Here is a 19,830-nt window from a genome sequence, read left to right on the forward strand (position 1 = left end):
CAGTGCAGACTTCTTCAGGATGCTGGGGACTTGGGGATCCCATTCACCAGAGCAGGTCTGTCCTGCCTCATCGGCACCTCCGTGTGGGTTGGAGCTGAGGAAACGGACGGACCTGATAAGTGGCTCGGACTGGCTGCTACGGAAGCAAGGGTGCTATGCTTATTGTTAACAGAAAGGCTCTACATTCCGTACAACTGGTGGAACGGCTGAGTTACTGAAGGAGGTGCAGCCATCCTGGAGGAAAAGGTTCACCTGGGCGATGTCAGGAAGCGCGGCCTAGGGAGCGTCTGAGGGACAGTCATGTTCTCGACCACGTGCAGGGACAGTCACATACACACCGACAGCTTCACCCTTTCTCTGCCCTCCACTCATGCACACTCACGCGCGGGCCTCACCAACGCGGTCTCAGTCAACAGGGCGGCCTAGGGAAGACCTCACGGCTGAATCAAATGCTGGTGAATGCTGCTGCTTTTATTACACCAAAAATATTAACATTTATTTGGAAAGGAACACAAAACTTGGCGTAGTGGCATGCATGCTCTACAGCAGGGCTTCAGAGGAGCTCAAGATCACCACGGTCCGCTCAGGAGGACTGCGCTGGAGGGGTGGTGACGGGGGTGGGGGGGCAGGGGGACCACAGGTCCTTGATCGCTGGAGTCAGCAGACCACAGGCGCTTCGCCACCACAGAAGTCGAGGAACCATGTGTGTTGGGCAGGGGTGTTTCCAACAGCTAAATAGCTGTGACATGGGATCCAGGTGCGGGTGAGTCCCTAACACATACAGCCTAGAATATTTGGGGGAGGGTAAGAATATTCTCCTCCCCAAACAGGCAGCACTGACTACAGTGGGAGAGGGGCATGCTTAGCACTGCATCTGAGCTCGGTGAAGCAACCAGATGTCCTCGGTGAAGGGCACCCTGGTTTCACAAGGGAGAGTAAGACATGATGGCACTATCACAGTAAGGCCACTAAAGTCACAGCAAACAAGGACCTCAGAGGAAACTCTCACGACTACGGGAAAGGAAAGGGGGCTCGACCCTCTCTGACATCAGGTGCCCCTCACTGGTTAGTAGGCACCTTGCCCTGAGACCTTCACCTGGTTCCTTTGCTGAGCTGTACCATGTCATTGAGCACAACGGAGTGGAGGAGGGGGCCACGCATGTCAAGGTCGCGGGACATCACCACCCAGTGTGGCGGACGGTTGCTGGCAGGTGTCTCAGATTCCTTTCCCGGTTGGGCTGGGGGCCCCTGGGTGTTTGCAGAGCTAATCTGAAAAGAGGCTGGCAAAGGACTTCCTCAAGTTCCGGATGGTCTCTGCTTTGGCTTCATCCTCACTGGCTGAAGAGCGGAAGAAGGAGGATTCAGAGAAGCTGAAGGCATTGGTCAGGGACTGCGACTTGCTTGAAGAAGATAAAAACCAGAGAGAATGTGAGATGGTGGTGTTCCAGGCGAGGAAGGGGAGGACGGTGACATGGGGATACAACAACTGGAGCGCGCGCTCCCGCCCCAGGGAGACCGGGTGACGGAGGAGAGAGCCAGCGCGGGGAGGGCCCCCAGCCCTGGGAGGTCCCCACCTTCTCTTCCCCTGCAGTGCTGCTGGAGCAGGAAAGGACGGGGCCACAGGGGAGAAGACGGGGGCTCGAGGCTCTTTCTTTTCCTTCATGCTAAAGCACCAACTGGGTAGGTACAATCCAGGAACCTCACACCCTCGCCCTCTCTCGGATGAAATGCAGGAACGGGGGCCAGTGGACTCGTGTGCTCCCTCTCCCATCAACCGTCTGGGAGCGAGTGGAGCCGGTGTCGGGAGACCGGCATCAAAGTCTTGATTCCAGCCCTCACTCACTCTTGACCTTGGGAAGCCACGTGCCTCTCTTGGTTTCTTGTTTGCTTTCCTAATTGTGTTCTATTGATGTCTGGTAAAATGATCTTTAGGCCTTTTCAGCTTTTTCTAGTTTGCTTTTCTTGCTCTGATTCCAAAAGAACCTCTGGACTTGGCACAAACTCTATCGGCTCTATGTACTGCCCTTCCAGTGGACATAACGGCCCCCACAGGCTTCCTCGGGGGAGAGCTGTGAGGTTCAGGGCGTCCGGGGGCCACAGAACTAGATATCAGGCCCACACGACGTTACTGGGTAGTTTTCTGAGGAAAAAAATCCCAAATTGCACACATTTTAGGGACCAATTTTCCCCCAAGATTCAGAAAGAAAAGCTGTGAAGGCCATAAGGTAGAGGGGAGGCCAGGCCCAGCGCTTAGGAGGGGACATGTGGTCTGGTGTCCCCATGGCCATCTACTCTCCTTCCTGACTTCAGCTTGTCTCTTTCCTGCTCGCCTCTGCCTCCAGAACTCCTCTCCCGGCATCTCAGCGCTCCCAGCCCTCCCCTGAACTCGGGCACTGCCCCAGAAACCCCCCTTCTACAGGAGCGTGAGCCCATCTCTTCTCCTGTGGTGACTGGATGGGCGCCCTGCCTTTCACTGGGCGGAGATGAGCCCCAACACACCAGCCGCTGGCAGCAGGGACTCCTCTGCACGCACGGGCCCAGGGCACCGGGACCAGCCTCCCACTAGTCTGGCTCAGCCCAGGGGCAGTGACAAACCCAGAGATCTGCCCTCAGACTGGGGCCAGAGTCAGCTCAAGAGGAGGAGGGAGAGATTAAAAGGCCCTCAAGCAGAAAATGACTAGGTTGAGGGGTGGCTGCGGGACAGGCGAGATGTGGAAAGTGCTCGTGTCCAGGGCTGGAGAGCTGGACTGGGGGATGGCCCGCCCATCGTACAGGACTGAAAGACCCAGAGAGAGTGGTCATCAACCGGAGCCCTCGTCCAGCTCTGTTACTGATGAGCAGAAGGGCTTCAACAAAGAAACGCAGAGCTCTGAGCAGGGTTTTCCCGTCTCTGTACTGACTAGACTGTCTCTGAGTGGCTCATCTGAGCCCTAGACTCTACAGCCCCTGTCCTCTGTCCCCAAGAGTCTCATCTCTTTACTGAGATGCACTCACGGACCACTTCCACTCCCCCGGGCAGTGGGGTCTGAGCTGACAGTGATGACAGAGGTCTGCGTTTGGGATGTTGGAGAAAGACATCCCAGGTCTAGGGGAGGTGGGGCTGAGTCCTCTGGTGCTATCCCTCCCATATGCAGCTGCACTGTTCCCCAGGGGGCCCCAGTTCTGTCTTCTGAGGCTGGACAGTGTGGTGGGAGTCTCTGGGGTCACTGTTGGGAATGAGGGAACCCAAGAGGATGGAGTCTCTCAGGGTCTGCATGTGGGCCTCTCCTCTGATGACCACACCAGAAACCAACCTCCTTCTGACCAAGCTGAAGGTAAAAAGTTGAGATGGATCTAACTACTTCCCCCTTTTCCTTCTGGGCAGCCTTGCTGATTGGCATACCCTGAACTGTGAGTCAGAGGCAAAAAAGAGAACTTTTTTTTTTAAGAAAGAGAGAGACGTATACACACAGAGAGAAAAGGAATGGAAAAAAAGAGTGGGAAAGAGGATTTAAAAAAACCAAAAAACACAAACCCTAAGTTAGTACAAGAATGGGAGAGGGGGTAGTAACTGTCTAATTGTCTGTCACTCCCCAGGAAGAAAGGGGAGGGTTTGAGTTTCTAGCTAGACCTTAGACTTTCACTTCCCTCTTTCTTACCCTCCCCAGCCAACCCAACCATCCCCCCCAAAAAAACAAAACAAAACAAACAAACAACAAAAAAACCCCACCAAAACCCAAACCCCCAAAAACCCCGACAAAAGTGTCTGTGGGAGGAGGTCTGACTGAAGGTGCTTCCTAGCAGCTCTGGAGCCCCAGGAAGAGGGGAGGTGGGGAGTGGCTGAGCTGTCTCTTACTTGAGCTGTGGGTGAGGCTGGGGCTTCTGCGGTGGAGCGGCCGGGGGTGGCTGGGCCTCTGCCAGGGAGCTGCTGCTGGAGGGTGCATCTCTGTGGGTGGTGGGTCCGCCCGGCCGCGGAGGAGCCGAGGAGGAGGAAGAAGAGGAGGAGGAGGAGGAGGAAGAGGAAGGTGGCACTGATGGTCCCGGGGGGAGCCGGCGTGGAGGCAGCACCTTGCCTGGGGGTTGCATTCCTTGGGGTTGCCCAGGGCCCCCTAGGTTCAGTACAAGAAAAACTTCATAATTTAACCATATCAAAGAGTTTCCTTATTAGAATCTACATCTCGAAGGGTGTGGTTATTTAATTACCAGAGGATAAACTCCGTCACAAGAAGCTGCTAGAGCCCTTCAGAGCCTCCAGTGGAGGCTCTGAAGGGCTCCAGAGCAAGTCCCTGGTTACCCCGAGGACATGGCTCTGCGTGCACCTCCTCAGACTCACAACACAGTCATAACGGAAGTGGGAGCACAGGGCAGAAACCAGGGGATGAGCGGCCCCTTCGGGGGTGAGCTCTGCTATAGAAAGCCCCCAGACCACACACAGGGACCACCCCTCTCCCCAAGAGCTTCCTCAGGTGCGGGCCAACCTGGCCCATGGGGTACTAGGAGGTCTCGAGTTCCACATGGCACACACAGTGTAGGGTGGTGGAAAGAGTCCTGGTCTGGGGATCAGAAAAGCCCAGACACAGGCTATCAGCGAGTCCCTGAGCAAGTCAGCTGACTTCTCTGGACCTCAGTGTTTCCAACCAGAAAAATGTGAATAATTAAGACCCAGTCGTGGTTATCTTTCAAGAGGGTAGTGTATCAAAGATGTCAATAGACAAGAACGTTCTTCAGAAAGTATTCTGTGCCTTACAACCATCGCTGACTTACACTGTGTTTTTTTAGAGTTGGCCTTAGGCCCAACCCACTCCATGCCTGGGTGTCTAGTTGCCACACCCCCAACAGAGCCTTCTTAAGCATTAACTCATTCCCGTGACTAGGACCTTCCATGTCTAGGCAATTCTTCTGCTGCTTAGCACCATCCTTAGGGGCTTCTGTCCCTCCCAGGTGTGTGTGGTGAAATTCTCCAAAAATCAAGTCCCATTCTCTCCTAGAGATGTTGTGGGCACCATTTGGCAAAGAAGCCCCCCCCCACCCCGAAAAGGACCAAGATCCCCTTTCTCCCAGAATGAGACAGAAAACAGTCTGGCAACCTGGAGATCTCATTTCTTGGTTTCAGTCCCAAAGTACCCGTTCATGTGCCCGCTGGAAGGAGCGGGCTTACAGAAACTCAGTGGACAGCTAAGACTTGTAACTTAGTTTTCTAGAAACACAGGGACACCTGCGGCCTCAGGAGAGGCAGAACCATACATCTACACCACTGTACATCCATGATGGTAAGCCTGTTTCCCCTCTTCATGGTACAGATTCCACTTTATCATCAATGACCAATTCATATCAGGGTTAGTTACACATAGATAAACAAGTAAATAAATAAATGGAATTTTGTACATTGAAGAAGCTCTAGGTTCAAATCAGATAACTAGTAAAGATGACAGATTAGCAGATCATTCCATGTGAACCCTTTTTTGCCTTTTCCAAAGCTTGGCATTGTTTGTATGACCATTTTCTTGTCAAGTACCACAGGTTGAGAGCTCAGTCTCTTGGACCAGACAACTGAGAGCTTTCCCACCTGTACAGAGATGCTTAAACAGCCAGAAACTACAACTTAACACTGAAGACAGATAAAACTTTTCCTTTATTGCACATTAAGCTGTACAAGAGTCACAAAAAAGAGGTACTTCAATCACACTTCCAGCATTAAATGAGGTTCTCCTAGCTGGATTGGTACAAAAAAAGGGGGACAACATCAAGAAAAGAAATGGGTACAAAACACCTGAATGGCACTCTTTTACTGTGATACGGATGCCTCAGGCCACGGAGTTGTCCTTAGCATGCTGCCCGAGGACATAGGACAGTCAGGGTGTGCTGTCAGCTCATGTCTGACAGCAGGAGGGAGCCCTAGTTTTCCTCTCTCCCACTTCACAAGACTGTGGCCAACACCGCCCTGGAGTCCGACTGAATTCAAACAGCAACTTTGTGTTTGTGGCTCACGAATGTCACATGAAAAGCACCTGGATGTTCACACTGATCACATGCAAAGAAGCAACACCATCATCAGCTCACTGCTTGGAAAAAATAAATTAAAAAAATAAAATGTATTCCTCCGTTCTGGGAAATGTTTCTTTACTCCTTTCTATCATTTCGTCAGATTGGGAGGTATTTTAAGGACCTGATTCCTAGGCAGCCCACCTGGGAGTGCGGACTACATATAATATATATGCATCTATCTACAGCACACTGACTACCATCAGCATCCACATCAGCCAAGGGAGGAATCGCAGTTGAGAACATTCACACTCAGTGCATTTCCTTGCAGCTCAGAAACTGCCAGCAGCCAAGACTGGAAGCAGGGCACGAACTCCTGGACACAGGAATCATGTTACACACCACCATCACCAGCGATTTCTCAGACCTGGCCATCCAGAAAGGTGACATGTCGTGACAGCAGTGAGGGGGAATGTGAAAGTAGAGCTCGAAGCACTTCTAAAAGGCAAACTGCTGGCGTGAAACCCCTCGGACCATGGTGCTAGAGGAGGCCACATGGTGCCCCTTCGCGGCATGGCCAGGAGACGGCAAGAGGAGGCACTGACCGGAGGCCTTGTTTAGGAACTGCCTCCTCCCTGCCCAGGAGATGCATGTCGGAGGAGAGAGGTTAGATGGGTGAGGGCTCTCCCAGAGCTCTGGCCCCAGACACACACGGGCTAAAATCTGAGACAGTCCTTCTTAGGGAAGATGAAGCTCTTCAGTCTCTGGACTCAGGAGGGCTCCTGGAACAGCTGAAAACTAAAGCAGGCGCCCATCTCAGAGTTCAGGAGGCAGTGTACCCGCCCATGGGAAACGGGACAGTTCCGATTCGCTCCCATGTTGCAATGCCTCGAGAGAGGCCAAGGGCAGCGCGATCGAGTCCTCCCCAGACTTCCAGAAGCTCCCAAATTGCAAAGGAATCATCTCTGTACACAGGTCAAGGTTTGGGAAAAACGAAGCAGCCTCAGTTCCACAGAAGTGCAGAGATGGCCAATTCAGAAACAATTTAGGGGGACTGAGATGAACACACAAAAAATACTCACAAAGTCACTTTGATATTGCACATCAGTGGCCCCATTTGTTTTTTTGTCTAATCTCATAGCTAATTAGTTAATAATAAAACGAAAGGTACACTGGAATGTCGAATACAGAACACATTCCTGGAGATAAGCTTGTTCTTTATAGTTTACGTCATCACTAGAAAACACAAGAGCTCCACGGGCACAGCCAGCCTACTCACAGAAACGCAAATGCACCAAAGTTTAGCAAATGGAGAAAAAGAGAGACGCCTTCAGATTCAACGGATGAAGCGATGGAAATGAGACCTTGGAAATCTCTTAAACTTCTAGCTATTTACCCGAGTCATGCAGAAAGGAAGCGAAAAGCACTGAAGATCCCAAGCACACTCATGGAGGTAAGCCGGGGGTGGGGGGAGGGGGCGGTTTATTTGAGTCTGGGGGAAGAAGGAGGGGAGTCAGGTTTGATCTTGTGGTCTTTGTTTCTCCCCTGTCCACCCTACCCCCAGTCCTATTTCACCCCGCATTGTGTAATACTTAAAAAAGAAAATACTATCAAACCACCCAGAGGATAGTCGCACTGAACTTGGGAGAGGCACAATTCTTTTGTACACTGTTGACAAACAGCCCTGGATTCACAAGTTATACAGAGAAACGTTAAGTGAGCGTTACAAGCACGAACAGGAACAGGTGAACAACCAGACAGAGGCGCTGACACTGCATAGGAAGAACAGAGTCCAGTCAGCAGTGAAAGAACGCAGAAACGGCACCAGTGGGAGGGTCTGCTGCTTCCCTCCCCGCTCTCCTTTCTTTCCTTGTTTGTTTTTGGCTTAAAATTTCTGCTTTGAAAAAAATTAACTACCCATCGCTTTAAGAAGCTTGGACTTGTTTGGGCCCTACTGCAATGCCATTACAGTCGAGAATATACTGTAAACAACCTTGGGGGGCTGGCCGCTGAGGCGGGGTCTTGCTCGAGTCCGGATCCTTAAGTGTTCCACTCTGGAAGACAAAAATGCAAAAGAGATAAAAAACGAAACTCCAGGCAGATTCCCAAGAGAAACCCTGTGGCTCTGTGGCGGGGCTGCAGCGGGATCCAGTGGGATCCACTGGGATCTGGCCCAAGGGCTTCAGCTGTTCTGGAAACACCTCAAGGGGGTTCTCAGCCTCTGGCGTATTGCTGGGACCTAAGTGAAGGCAATCTGGGGCTGAGAACCACTCTGGTGGGCAGTGTCTGAGACCCTCATCCCCTTTTCCTTTCCCTTCCTTCTAGACCCTTTCTAGAAACTTCCAAGAGCATCTGGCTTCTTCTCTGGGGGCTGCCTGAGGGCCAGCTACCCTGGGACTCACAGGCCGGCTTCTGGGGAAGGATCAGCCCAAGTGCCAGCGGGGGCTGGGCCAGGTGACTGGCTTAAGCCTTGGCACTAAGTCCTGCAGAGCTGGCTGACTCAGAGGTCAGAGCCACTCTCTGGGCTGGGCTGGAACTCCCGCAGGGAGGGACCTGAAGGAGGGGGGCCGTCCTTTGTTTCCCAGGACCCTCCTTACCCAGAGGGAAGGAGTAAGACATTAATGTTTGTAAAAGTGCTCAAGGCCAAGCTGTTTTTCCCTCTCTAACAGCATAATTGCATTTTATCCAACACCATGGCTCCACTCCCAGGCTTCCTCTCCTCCCAGCTGTGATTTTGATTATGCCCCAACAGGAGCAGAGATGCCTGTGACTTCAGTTTATCCACCGTTTGCACTGAAGGTAGGGAGCGTGTGGAGCCTGAATTCAGCTCAGGGGAGATGCTCCACGAGGCAGGGGGGCTGCCAAGTGTGCAGATGGTGATGTCAAAGCAGGAGCTTCAGAGGCGAAGCCGGGAGAGGCCCTGCAAGTCCTCAGCACCCCCACTTCCTCTTTCAGTGCTCCTCTCCCTTGCGACAGACCCCCCCCAGCCCTACTCCCACATTAAAACTGTTCCCCATTCCCATGGGCCCCCGATCTGGCCTTCTATCTCCCTTCCTGCTGCTGCAGGCCTGTTTTCAGCTCTACTGCTGGGAGAGCAAAAGGGCCACTCTCGCCAGGGTCACGGTCTTTCAATAACAGCATTGCCTAAAGCTGTTCTACCAAGAGGATTTCAGACAGTAGAAGGCAAGGGGGCCTCTGAAATGACTTTGGTGCCACTGCACCAGAGGGTGCCCATTCTATCCAAAATCCCGATCTCTTACAGATCACAGCAAGAACGCCCACACTTCCCTTTCCCTTCTTCTAAGACTTGCATGGGACCTTCAAGGTGTGTCTCGCCCCTGACCCTGAAATCCACATGCCCAAGAACCCAGCTAGAGCCCCCACCTTCCAGTCAGCCAGCCATCAAGACCCACTGGGTTTTCCGTCTTGGCATCCAAGATTCACTATTTCCTCTTGACCAGCTCTGCTCAGGCCTGTATCATTTCTTGTTTAGACTACTAGAATAGTCTCTCAATTCTTTAGTCTCCTTTCCAATCCATCTTCTGGATACCTATTATCCTCCTAAACTCCTTCTCTAATTGTATCACTTTACTGCTATAAATGGGCTTCCCTTGTGGCTCAGATGCTAAAGAATCCGCCTGCAATGCAGAAAACCTGGGCTCTATCCCTGGGTCAGGAAGATCCCCTAGAAAAAGAAATGGCTATCCACTCCAGTATTCTTGCCTGGAGAATTCCCTGGACAGAGGAGCCCGGTGGGCTACAGTCCATGGGGTCGCAAAGAGTCAGACAAAACTGAGCAAGTAACATTTTCACTGCTCTAAATAATTGACAGCTAACACTATACACGTGCCAGGCAACACGATGGACAATTTTATGCACTATTTCCCTTAAGCCTCACAGCAGCTCTCCGAGGTATCAACATCCCTGAGTTTTAGATAAGGAAGCTGAGGCCCAGTTAAGTCAGGTAATACAGAGGCAGCTGGCACTCGAGCCCAGGGAGTCTAACCTCCTCTTCCTGTCGCCCACAGGGTGACGTCTGCATTCTTTAGGCTGACACCAGAAACTTGCTTCAGCATGGCTGGACTGGCCCCTTGAGCCTCTGTCCCTCATGTTCTAAACGTGCCTGCTCCTTCCAGCCTGACCCTTTTCTGCTTGTTCTCTAGTCTAGGCCATTCCAGTGTTTATGAAAAGTACCCTCCAGAAATACCTCCTCTCCTTTTCAACCAATCCAATCCCACACATCCTGGAGGTCTGAGTCAAATTATACCTCATTTGTGAAATCTCTCTTCTGAGTGCCCCTTTTGATTGTGGTCTCCTCTCTGAAATCCTATATCAGCACTTAATAGACTGTCTTATTATCATCTTGAAGACTGGGATGTTTCTATCGCCAGATCCTTGACAGCAAGGACGATGAGTCTTCACCTTCTCATGAATTCCTAACAATTACAGTGCCCATTTTTTCCAAAGAAAAATTGGGATATATGGCCTGATTTGGTAACTATTTATTTAAAAGGTAAAATAGTCAAGATTGGGACTATTGGGGAAAATTTAAGACTATCGTCATTTTACCAATGTCACCAAGCACAGGACTGAGCACATAAGAGGATCTTAATGACTGCTTATTAGACAAATAACCATGCAACAACAGTAAAGTCCAAAATGAAGTAGGGTGTAAGTCTTTCAAGAGAAAGATGTCGTTAAACCATTCATTAAACCATAGGTGTCAAACCACCCTGTATCTGGGATCAACTTTGATGACCAGCTCTGAAAATGCTCAGATTAGAGAATTAGAACACAAGGCCCATGTCTGCACTCTCAGTGCTGAAGGGAAATTCAAAACAACCCTAAAAAAAGCAGAAATGGTCTCCATCAAGACTGTGTAATCCAGTCAAGTTAGTGACACTTCAGGCCCCAGAGTTCTTTCCCATTGTGAGCTCTCCCTTCCCCTGGCATGGCTGCCAACTGGAAGAGGAGACTATAGGGTGGTGTGTGGTAATGGACACACAGGACACCAGGGCTGCCCTTTTAGCCGAGCGGTCTATCAACCCTACCACCCAACACACACACACACACACACACACACACACACACTCTCTCTCTCTCTCACACTCTGCTGGGTCTCCAATAGTTAAGTCTTTAAGAATGGGCAGCAGGGTGGAATTTGAGCCTTGGGGTTAAGAAGACGTTGGATTTAAATCTATATCTCCCACTTACTAGCTTTGTGACCTTGGGCAAATTATTTTTCCCCTCTGCACCTATCCTTCTCCAAATGGTTCCTATGATATAAAGCGATATTATCCACCTATCTATCTACTACCTATGCATCTAGCTATTGAGATATCTACAAGTACCCGTCCCTGGCAGGTGCTACATAAGACACTACAGATGATGGTAATGGTGATACCGACGGGGTCCTTCCTTCTGAAGCTCTGTCATCTCTTAGGTCTCACTCTCATTATGGAATACCCCCTTCGGTGTGCTCCTGTTCCTGGGCTTTGGGGAACCTGACTCAGCCATGATGGTATAGTCTCCTCTGAGTTCCCTGACATGCCACTGATGTCACGGTCTCACTGCCTGAGATGGAATGTTGTTGTTCAGTCACTCAGTCTTGTCCGACTCTTTGCGACCCCTGGACTGCAGCATGCCAGGCTTCCCTGTCCTTCACCATCTCCCAGAGTTTGCTCAAACTCACGCCCATTAAGTTGGTGATGCCATCCAATCATCTCGTCCTCTGTCATCCCCTTCGTCTCCTGCCTTCGATCTTTCCCAGCCTGAGATGGATACTCAGATGAAAGACAGAGAAACTCATGCAGTTTGTGGAGCCACTAGACTGGCTCTTGCTGGTCCCCTCCCCCAGGGCCTCACCTTGTACCACTGACAGCTACCCATGAAACACCTCAGACTCTGCTCAGAGCAGCTTAAGATGCTCTCCTCCCAGAGAATTGCTATTTTCAGAGAAGGTTATGGAAGACCACAGAGCACAAGGGCAGAACCAGGGTCAGTGGGCAAAAGCTCTGAAAGGTAGACTTTCAACGGCAGGAAGAACTTCCTATTGTAAAAACAGTGGAAGAGGCATCTTGGGAGGGTGGATATGTTCATGCAGAGGCTAGAGAATTACCTGACAGAGATACAGCAGGGAGTACACCTCCATGAAATACGAGATAGGTTAGATGAACACTACACTTCACCTTCCAACTCTGAGAACATATGAGTCCAGGAAAAACTAAAACTCCCACTTATTAAACTCTGATGGTAAAACTCACAGCATGCGCTGCCAGGGGGAATGACACCACGAAGCCTGGCCCTGGCTCTCCTCTCTGTAGCCTCAGAATTATACGGCTGAGACCCCCAATGGTGACCTGAGCCCCCGAGTTCCCTTCCAAAGGCTGCAGGGGAAGAACTCCCAGGAGCTGCCCTTCAGGCTGGAGCCTGGGAATGTGCCTGGGCCACCCTTGTCTGGCGCCTGGGGAGCTTCTCTGGCCCCCGCCCCATGGAGCTTGTGGACTGACGACTTCCCAGGGGTTATGGGAGGAGGGAGGAGAGTCCCCCAGGACCGGCCCTTGCCAGGCTGAGACTCTCTGGCCCCACCCACAAGCCTTCCGTCTGCTGGGGCTGAGGGCCTGCTCCCTGTGGGGTTTGGCTACCATGGAATCTGTCTCCAGTCACCAAGAGCCGCCTGGGATGCCGAATTCCACAGAAGTCTGGCCAGTCTGGCGTCACTGCCAAAGTCTGGCCCATGGCCAGTCCACAGCAGGAACTCGGGGCCAGACTGAGTAGCAGCGTTTCCCTCAGGAAGCTGGGTTGACTCAAACAGGTAAGAATGCGACGTCCAGTGCTTGTGCCCAGCTGCACACAAAGAAGGAAGATAAATGGCCTTGCAGCAGCATAAGGAAAGCCTCCACACAAGCCTGGGCTTAGAGAAAGACAAGAAGCTCAGAGGGTGTCAGCGGGCAACACTGCAGCTGGAGGCACATCAGTGTCCCAGCAAGGGGAGGTCAACGGTCCACTGCTCTTTGGACGGATGAGCCTCACGACAGAGCAGTGATCACCAGGTCTGGGTACCTCTTTTAAAAGGTGGATACCAGCACAATAAAATGGGTACGTGGAGCAGACAGGATGGTGAGAAGTATGAAATGACTTCTTCCCTCATGTGACTTTGGGCAAGTTACTTAATCTCAAGTCTCAGTTTCCCAAATGAGCCAAGTCTAAAGGAGTAAATGTGGTAACTGGGGAAACCCCAAGGACCAGGTAGAAGCTCAAAGTCACTCAGACATGAATTTGATCAAGGCCAAGGGCTGGCATGAGCAGGAGTGAGCCTTCTGGCAGCAGTGTTCAAAAGGGCCTGAACAAACTCTTTTCCGAGGAGCGGGGTGGGGGGAGGGTGGGAGGGTGAAGCTGGGGTTCTGCAGTCACAGGCTGGCAGCGACTTCTACAGGCTCCGGGCTCCCAATTAGGTCCTCTGTGCACATTTTTGAGGTATGAGCCAAGCCTTTCTTAGCTGTGGAGTCTCAAGCCCAGCAAGAAGCCAAGCCTACAGGGTCTGAGCAGAGGCATCCTGCAGGCACAGGGTTTGAGGAGAGCGGGCTGCTGTTCCCCATCCAAGCCGACCGGGCTCGGGTCCCGCTATGCTGAGGCCAGCGGCGCTGGTGACCAGGGAAGCCAGGGAGAGGACAGCAAGAGAAAGCTGGTGTGGAGAGAAAGAAAGAAAGAAAGAAAGTGGAAAGAAAGAAAGTGTGGAGGTGCCTCCAGGTTGGAAGGCTCAGCATGGGGCTGAGGAGGAAGAGGGCAAGGGTTCCCCCTGCATAGGGTCCCCAGGGCCAGCTCCCTCCCTTCTCACCATCCCTGAGCTCTGGGAGCATCCAAAAAGCATGGTGCAGGGCACTGTAGAGCGTCTGTGGAACTGGGGGCCAGAAGACCCAGCTCTCCTGCCTAAAAACTATGTGACCTTGGACAGGTCGTTTGCATTCTCTCTGCTGATATGTAAAACAGAGACAGAAACACCAGCTTAAAGCATCTCATGGAAAGGCTGTGAGGCTCAGAATAATGGCTGTGCTTTGTAAACCGCAAAGTGCCAGGTAAAGTAATGATCTGAGCATCACTACTATTATTTGAAAAATAATAAATTATCAATCCAGAGGAGTGAAGCTTTAATGGTAGGATTTCACGCATCAGTGGAGAAGACACTGCTGGGCGGTTTTCTGTCAGCTGCACAAGTAGTGCACAGTGGTTCAGGGTGGGCAGGGTAGGGTGTGGACTCGGGGCTGGGCTGCCCTCTGCGTATCACTGACGTGTTCCAGCAAGGTCCCTGAAGATGCAGTAAAGTCATTTCAAAAAACAGTAAATGTTAGCTCCCGAGATGACTGGAAAGGAAATCACTAGTCTGGGAGAGAAACCAAGTCCACGGAGGAGGATTTGTGGGGTTGTGCCAAAGGCACCCTTCGTTCGCCAGCCTGCAGCTTTCAGCAGACAAGCTGTGAGAGAGGAGCTCCTATCGGAGGTCCCAGCAGGCTGGAAAGCTGAGGAAGGAAAGACACCAAGTGACTCAACTCTTGAGGGTTGCTGGCCAGAGTCCAGCTGCCCCCACCATGGAGGAAAGCCTGTGCTTGCTCAGCATATCTGAGACAGGAAATTGGGAAAGGGTCTCAGGGTCTGGCCCCAGGAAAGAGGCCAGGCCAAGCTCCTTGCCGGACACGCCACTGAGCTATTCTGATCAGCTCCCCAGGCCCTGCTCCCCCGGTCCAGGACCCCAGGGGGAATGAGGCAGCGGGAAGGAATGTGGTCGGGAGGTTGTAGGTTCAGCCGGAGCAAAGGGGACGGCATGTTTCCAGGCACCTTGGGACCTTTCTAGGATCACTCCCGTGGTCCCAAGAGCCCACCTTCCTTCTGCTGAGAGGTTACAAAAGGCACCCAGGGACCTGCTCCTCCTCCTCGTGTGAGGGGAGCTGCTGCTCTGAGGGCAAAGGCATGTCCTGGACTGCAGTCCTCCCATGATCAGTGATTTCGTAAGGACACAAGAAAGGTCCCGTGGGGTGGTCCATGAGACCTAAGGGGGCCCTGAGGGCTGGGTCACCCGAGGTCAGAATGTCAGTGACAAGTGATTAAAGATGTCCCTTACAAGTTAAGATAGCCCCAAAATAGTCAGTTTCCCTGAATAGTCTGTTAAGGGATCTGGTCACTAGTGACTTTATATGAACCTGCCTCAAATCTCACATTTTAAGCTTACACTCACTGGGGAAAAAATTCCCTAAAGCGGTTCAACTGTGGGAAGCAGGAAGGCCTTTCTTTGCCTGAAATTTAGTTTTTCTGAGCTGAGTGAAGCCCTCTGAGGCCTATGTTTGGGGTCTGAGTTGTGTCTCCTCCCTAACCGCCTGGCCCTTTTGATTCCAATCTCGGACCCCTTCTCAATCTCGGGTCTCAAGAGACTTCAGAGCCCTTTACAGCCGGAAAGGCCTAGCTGGAAACGTTTCTGAGTATCTCTCTGGGCCAGAGAAACACTGAAAAAAGGACTTGCATAATGCCCCACCAGAAGCCCAAGGCCAGAGGTTATTGGGCCCCAGCCCTTCAATTTGGGACACTCATCACTGCTTTTCCCAGGTCTCTGGCTAGTGCATGGCCTGGATCACAGTGTCTCAGACCTGGAAAGAGATTGTTAAGAGCTGCCTGTTCCAACAGCCCTATCCTCCAGCCCAGCCTTTCACCATGGGCCTGAGGAGTAGCTTGGACATCAGCAGTGACGTGGCAGCCATGCACCGCTTTTCTGAGCAGCCATTTCCCCTCTCAGCATCAGAGACTTTACTCGCGTCTTCCAAAAGGCTTGCCTTTGGCACCTGATCTGCCCCATGACAGCTGTCAGAGAGCTGAAGATATAGAGTCTCCTTGAGATATAGGGCTCCTTGAGACTTCTGCTGCTCCACGGCAGCCCTTTTAACTTCTGCTCATAGAACAGATCTGCCAATGCCCCAACCTCTGGGTCTCTCTCCTCTAAGCACCTGCCTTGTTACGCTGTGACTCTCAGATGGAAAGCAACATTGGAGGCGTGCTCTGATCAGCTCAAGATCAAGGCAGAGCCTCATGTTCTTCCTGGACACACTATGTGCATTCATGTTTCCAAAGGCTGAATCTTAGCATCTTAGACCCTCAGGGGTCTAACCCACAGCCAGACAGAAAGACCAGGGGTGTCTGAAATCCCTTCATGAGCAATTCTGCCCTTTGGCTCTGGAAGATTTTATTGGGAAATAAAAAGAAGAGCCGTGTGATAGGAAATGAAAACAACTAGACACATGAATAAAGCCCCAGGACACCTCCTCTGCAGGCATGACCCAAATGCTCTGTCCAGCTGCAGTTCTGACCCTGTGGTTCCTAGGGTCTCAGGAGCAGACCCCTTCCAGGGACCCAGGATGTGATGAGGCCCAGCTCAGATCCCAGACGACAGGCCCCAGGACAGGGAGTGAGGAGGGGAGAGGAGAGCAGGTCTGAGGGAGGAGGGTCCGCGGGCACTTAGCCTGGAGTTTTGGCCGGCACTGGCCACCAGGTGTCACTGCCACCTTGAGAACAGCATCCTTAAAGCGCTCCAAGTAGAGGGTCTCTCAGGGCAGCCCTGAAGCTGGCAGGCCAGCCAGCGCGAGGCCAAGATGATAAGGGTTTGCCACTCACTCCTGCTCTCAGTGACTTCGTGCCTCTCACACTCCTGCCCCTATTCCTCTGAATTGGGCCCGGCAGCCGGCCTGGGCCCAGCCCCATGACTTTGCTCTCTGCTTCTTATAATTACTCCACATAGGCAGCTGGCTGACAAGGTAAGGGAGGCCCTCTGCTCACCTCCCCCACCCCTAACCTCCTTCAGACTTTCTTTTAGAGTCACAGAAACAAACAAAAGCTCTCATGGGGGAGCTGTAGGCAAGGAGAGAGAGGGAGAAAGAGAGAAAGGTCGCCAATGGCTAGTCATATAAGTAAGGGGATGACAGAGGATGAGATGGTTGGATGGCATCACTGACTGGATGGAGATGAGTTTGAGCAAGCTCTGGGAGTTGGTGATGGACAGGGAAGCCTGGTGTGCTGCAGTCCATGGGGTCAAAAGAGTCAGATATGACTGAGCAACTGAACTGAACTGAAGTCTGTCCTGGTCATGACCTAGAATATGGGCAAGAAGCAGCATCTGGGGCTTGTGACACAGGCCAGAGGCTCTCGCAGCCTGAGCTGCCACAGCCACAGAAGAAAGAGGCCAGGACTGGGGAGCCTGATTGTGAGGAGCGGACAAGAGTTAGTGGCAGCACCAATGGTCTCAGATTGCCATTCAAAGCCCTGGCTGAGGCCCAGGTAACTCGCTTTGGTTTGCATCTCTTCTATTTGGATTCTACCAAAATCATTCAGAAGATCTCCATCCCAAGTCCAGTGTGCTGGTAGGGCTGTTAGAGACACTTATTCCAACCAGGAACTCATCCAACAAATAGGTATTGCACTGACAGATCAAGGGAGAAGTAAGTGGGAGTGGCTTATCACTGTCATTTATATAGAATGGCTACCACGTAGTGATAATAAAAAAGCAGACAGACTTAGTTTTGTTATTGTTGTTGGACTTTTCTACCCACGACTGACTGTACTGGGCAGACCACGCCCACACTGCTCCTTAGTGTAGCCAGGACGCCTCTGCCAGACCTGAGACACAGCAGTTGAGGAAGAATCAGTTATATGATCACAAAGGAGTCAGCCACGCAAAAATACAGAAAGAGTATGTCAGAGAGAGGACGCAGCTAACACAAAGGCCCGAACCAGTGTGGTGAGGGCATGGTGGGCGTGAGCTAGGATGGTACGAAGATGTTGCATTTATCCCTGTCACCCCAAGTCTATTAACTAATTTTAAGCACGTACTTTGGCCTAGGCCTATGCTGGTCAGAGAAAACGGGGACAAATAAGGCTTGAAAGTATTTGAGAAACATTTGCTAAATTAATTTAATTATGTATGCAGTAAAGAATTTAGCCTTGCCCAAAGAAAGATCTGGCCCTTATTCACAATCCCCCTCCCTGCCTTGGGAAGTAGCCTCTACACTCTTGGAATTTCCTGAGTGACAGGAGTGTCTTTGTTATTCAAGGTGGGGGCCCCCCTCAGTCCACCCCTGATGGTGTATGATAATGAGGTGACTCAGGGTGGGCCCCTCAGGCCCTGTGGTATTAGACTGACCTCCAGGGAGGGGTAAGTTGGAGACACCAGAGTTCAAGGAGATGATCGATCAATCAAGCAAGCTTATGAAACGAAACCCCAAATAAAACCCCTGAACACTGGAATTCAGGTGAGCTTCCCTGGTTGGCAACACTCCCTGTGCCTTATCAGTGACAGACACCAGAGACTAACACATCCTAAGGACAAAAGAGGCTCTGGGTTTGGAACTCTCCTAAACTCTGCCCTATGCAGCCTTCTTGGGCCTTTAGTTTTTGATCTGTGTCCTTTCCCATAAAGCACCTGTGAGCACAGTGGCTTTCAGGAAGTTCTGTGAGTCCTTCCAGAGAATTCTCGAACCTGAGAGTGGTTTGGGGAAGTGTCTAAACTTTCTGCTCGTGGCAGGAGTAAGGGTAGTCTGTGGAGGACTTGCCTTCAGATTTCGCAGTTGGGCTGACCTCAGGTTTCATGTGACCTCAGAACTGAAAGGGATCTAAAGATCGTCTATCCCAGTTCCATTTCACAGGTGAGGAAGCAGGTCCAGAGGTGGGAAGTGACTCACCCACAGTCACATAACGTCCCGGCAGAGGCAGACTGGCTCCTGAGTGTCTTGACTCCCAGCACACTGTGCTTTCTCCAATATCCTGTTGTAACTTCAACTGTGAAGCTCAGTGGAGAAAAACTCACCCTGAAGCCACAAGGGCTTTGCTACAAGGAATTTTTACAGGTGTCCCTGTATTTAGGGAAGCTCATTCCTTACCAGGTTTCCTGCCTTGACTCTGAAGGCTTTCTCTTTAAAATATTTCAGTTGAACTATTTAATGTTCACAAGTAAGGGAATCACATGAAAGAAGAATCAACGCTTTCACTGGGTGAAAACACACTTTTAGGGGGAAAGTCTTTCTTTGTCACTGAAATTTTATAATTTTCAAATAATTAAATTTTATTGCTAGAAAAGATCCAAGTGAATTTCTTGGTTCAACCCTTCCTTTTACACACAGAGATGCTGAGGTGGAGAAAGAAAAGGAAATCTACCCAAGGCTACCTCATGAGTCAGTGGCAAGGACAGACTGAACTCAGGTCTCCTGACCCTCGGCATAGCCTTCATTCTAGTCAGAACGATTTTCCTGTAGGAGCCGAGAGAGTGCGCACACATTTATAAAAGTCCTGAAGGGACCCTCACAGGGTCCCAGAGCAGCCCATTTTTGTTTATCTTGCCTGGGCAACATTGGCTGTCTTACTCTGTCATAAATTCTTTAAGCAGCTACCAGATACTCTCAAATTCTCAGGGGGGTGGGGGGAGAGGGAACTCTTGTCACTCTTCCTATAGAGCAGGAGTGAGCAACCATCTGCCAGTCCCATCACTGTGACAGCTACGGCCAGAAGACACCTTGATGCCATCAGATTTACTAAACCATAAAATCTACTGCAGGCCTCATTCTATTTCAACCAGGAAAATCTTTCTATCACCTCTAGTTAAACACAATATTTAAATAATGGGCTTGTATCTCTAATAAGCAACTAAGGTGTGTTACCCTAATTACCCTATATAATTATCTGGTGACTATGTTCCTAAAGCACAGGAACAGATTTTTGTACTTGTTTAGAGGCCCCCACAGCATGAGGCATCTATGAAGTGAAAGTGTTAGTGGCTCAGTGCGCCTGACTCTGCAATCCATGGACTATAGCCCAGCAGGCTCCTCTGTCCATGGGATTTTC

At 51.1% G+C, this 19,830-nt stretch overlaps 1 protein-coding gene across 1 annotated transcript in view; it reads right to left on the reverse strand.

Annotated features, from left to right (window-relative positions):
• Window positions 1-450: 450 nt before the first annotated feature.
• The window catches only part of SYN2 (synapsin II), a 158,962-nt gene continuing 139,582 nt past the window's right edge, over window positions 451-19,830 (reverse strand). The window contains exons 11-13 of the mRNA XM_081526384.1: window positions 7,955-8,015; window positions 3,836-4,088; window positions 451-1,400 (exon numbers count right to left, since the gene is read on the reverse strand). Of these exons, the coding sequence (XP_081382510.1) occupies window positions 1,265-1,400; window positions 3,836-4,088; window positions 7,955-8,015 (450 nt within the window). The 3' untranslated portion in view covers window positions 451-1,264. The remainder of the gene's footprint in view (window positions 1,401-3,835; window positions 4,089-7,954; window positions 8,016-19,830) is intronic.

The sequence above is a fragment of the Giraffa tippelskirchi genome, chromosome 9 (genome assembly GCF_054371585.1).
Source record: "Giraffa tippelskirchi isolate mGirTip1 chromosome 9, T2T-mGirTip1v1.2.pri, whole genome shotgun sequence".
Classification (NCBI taxonomy): Eukaryota; Metazoa; Chordata; class Mammalia; order Artiodactyla; family Giraffidae; genus Giraffa; species Giraffa tippelskirchi.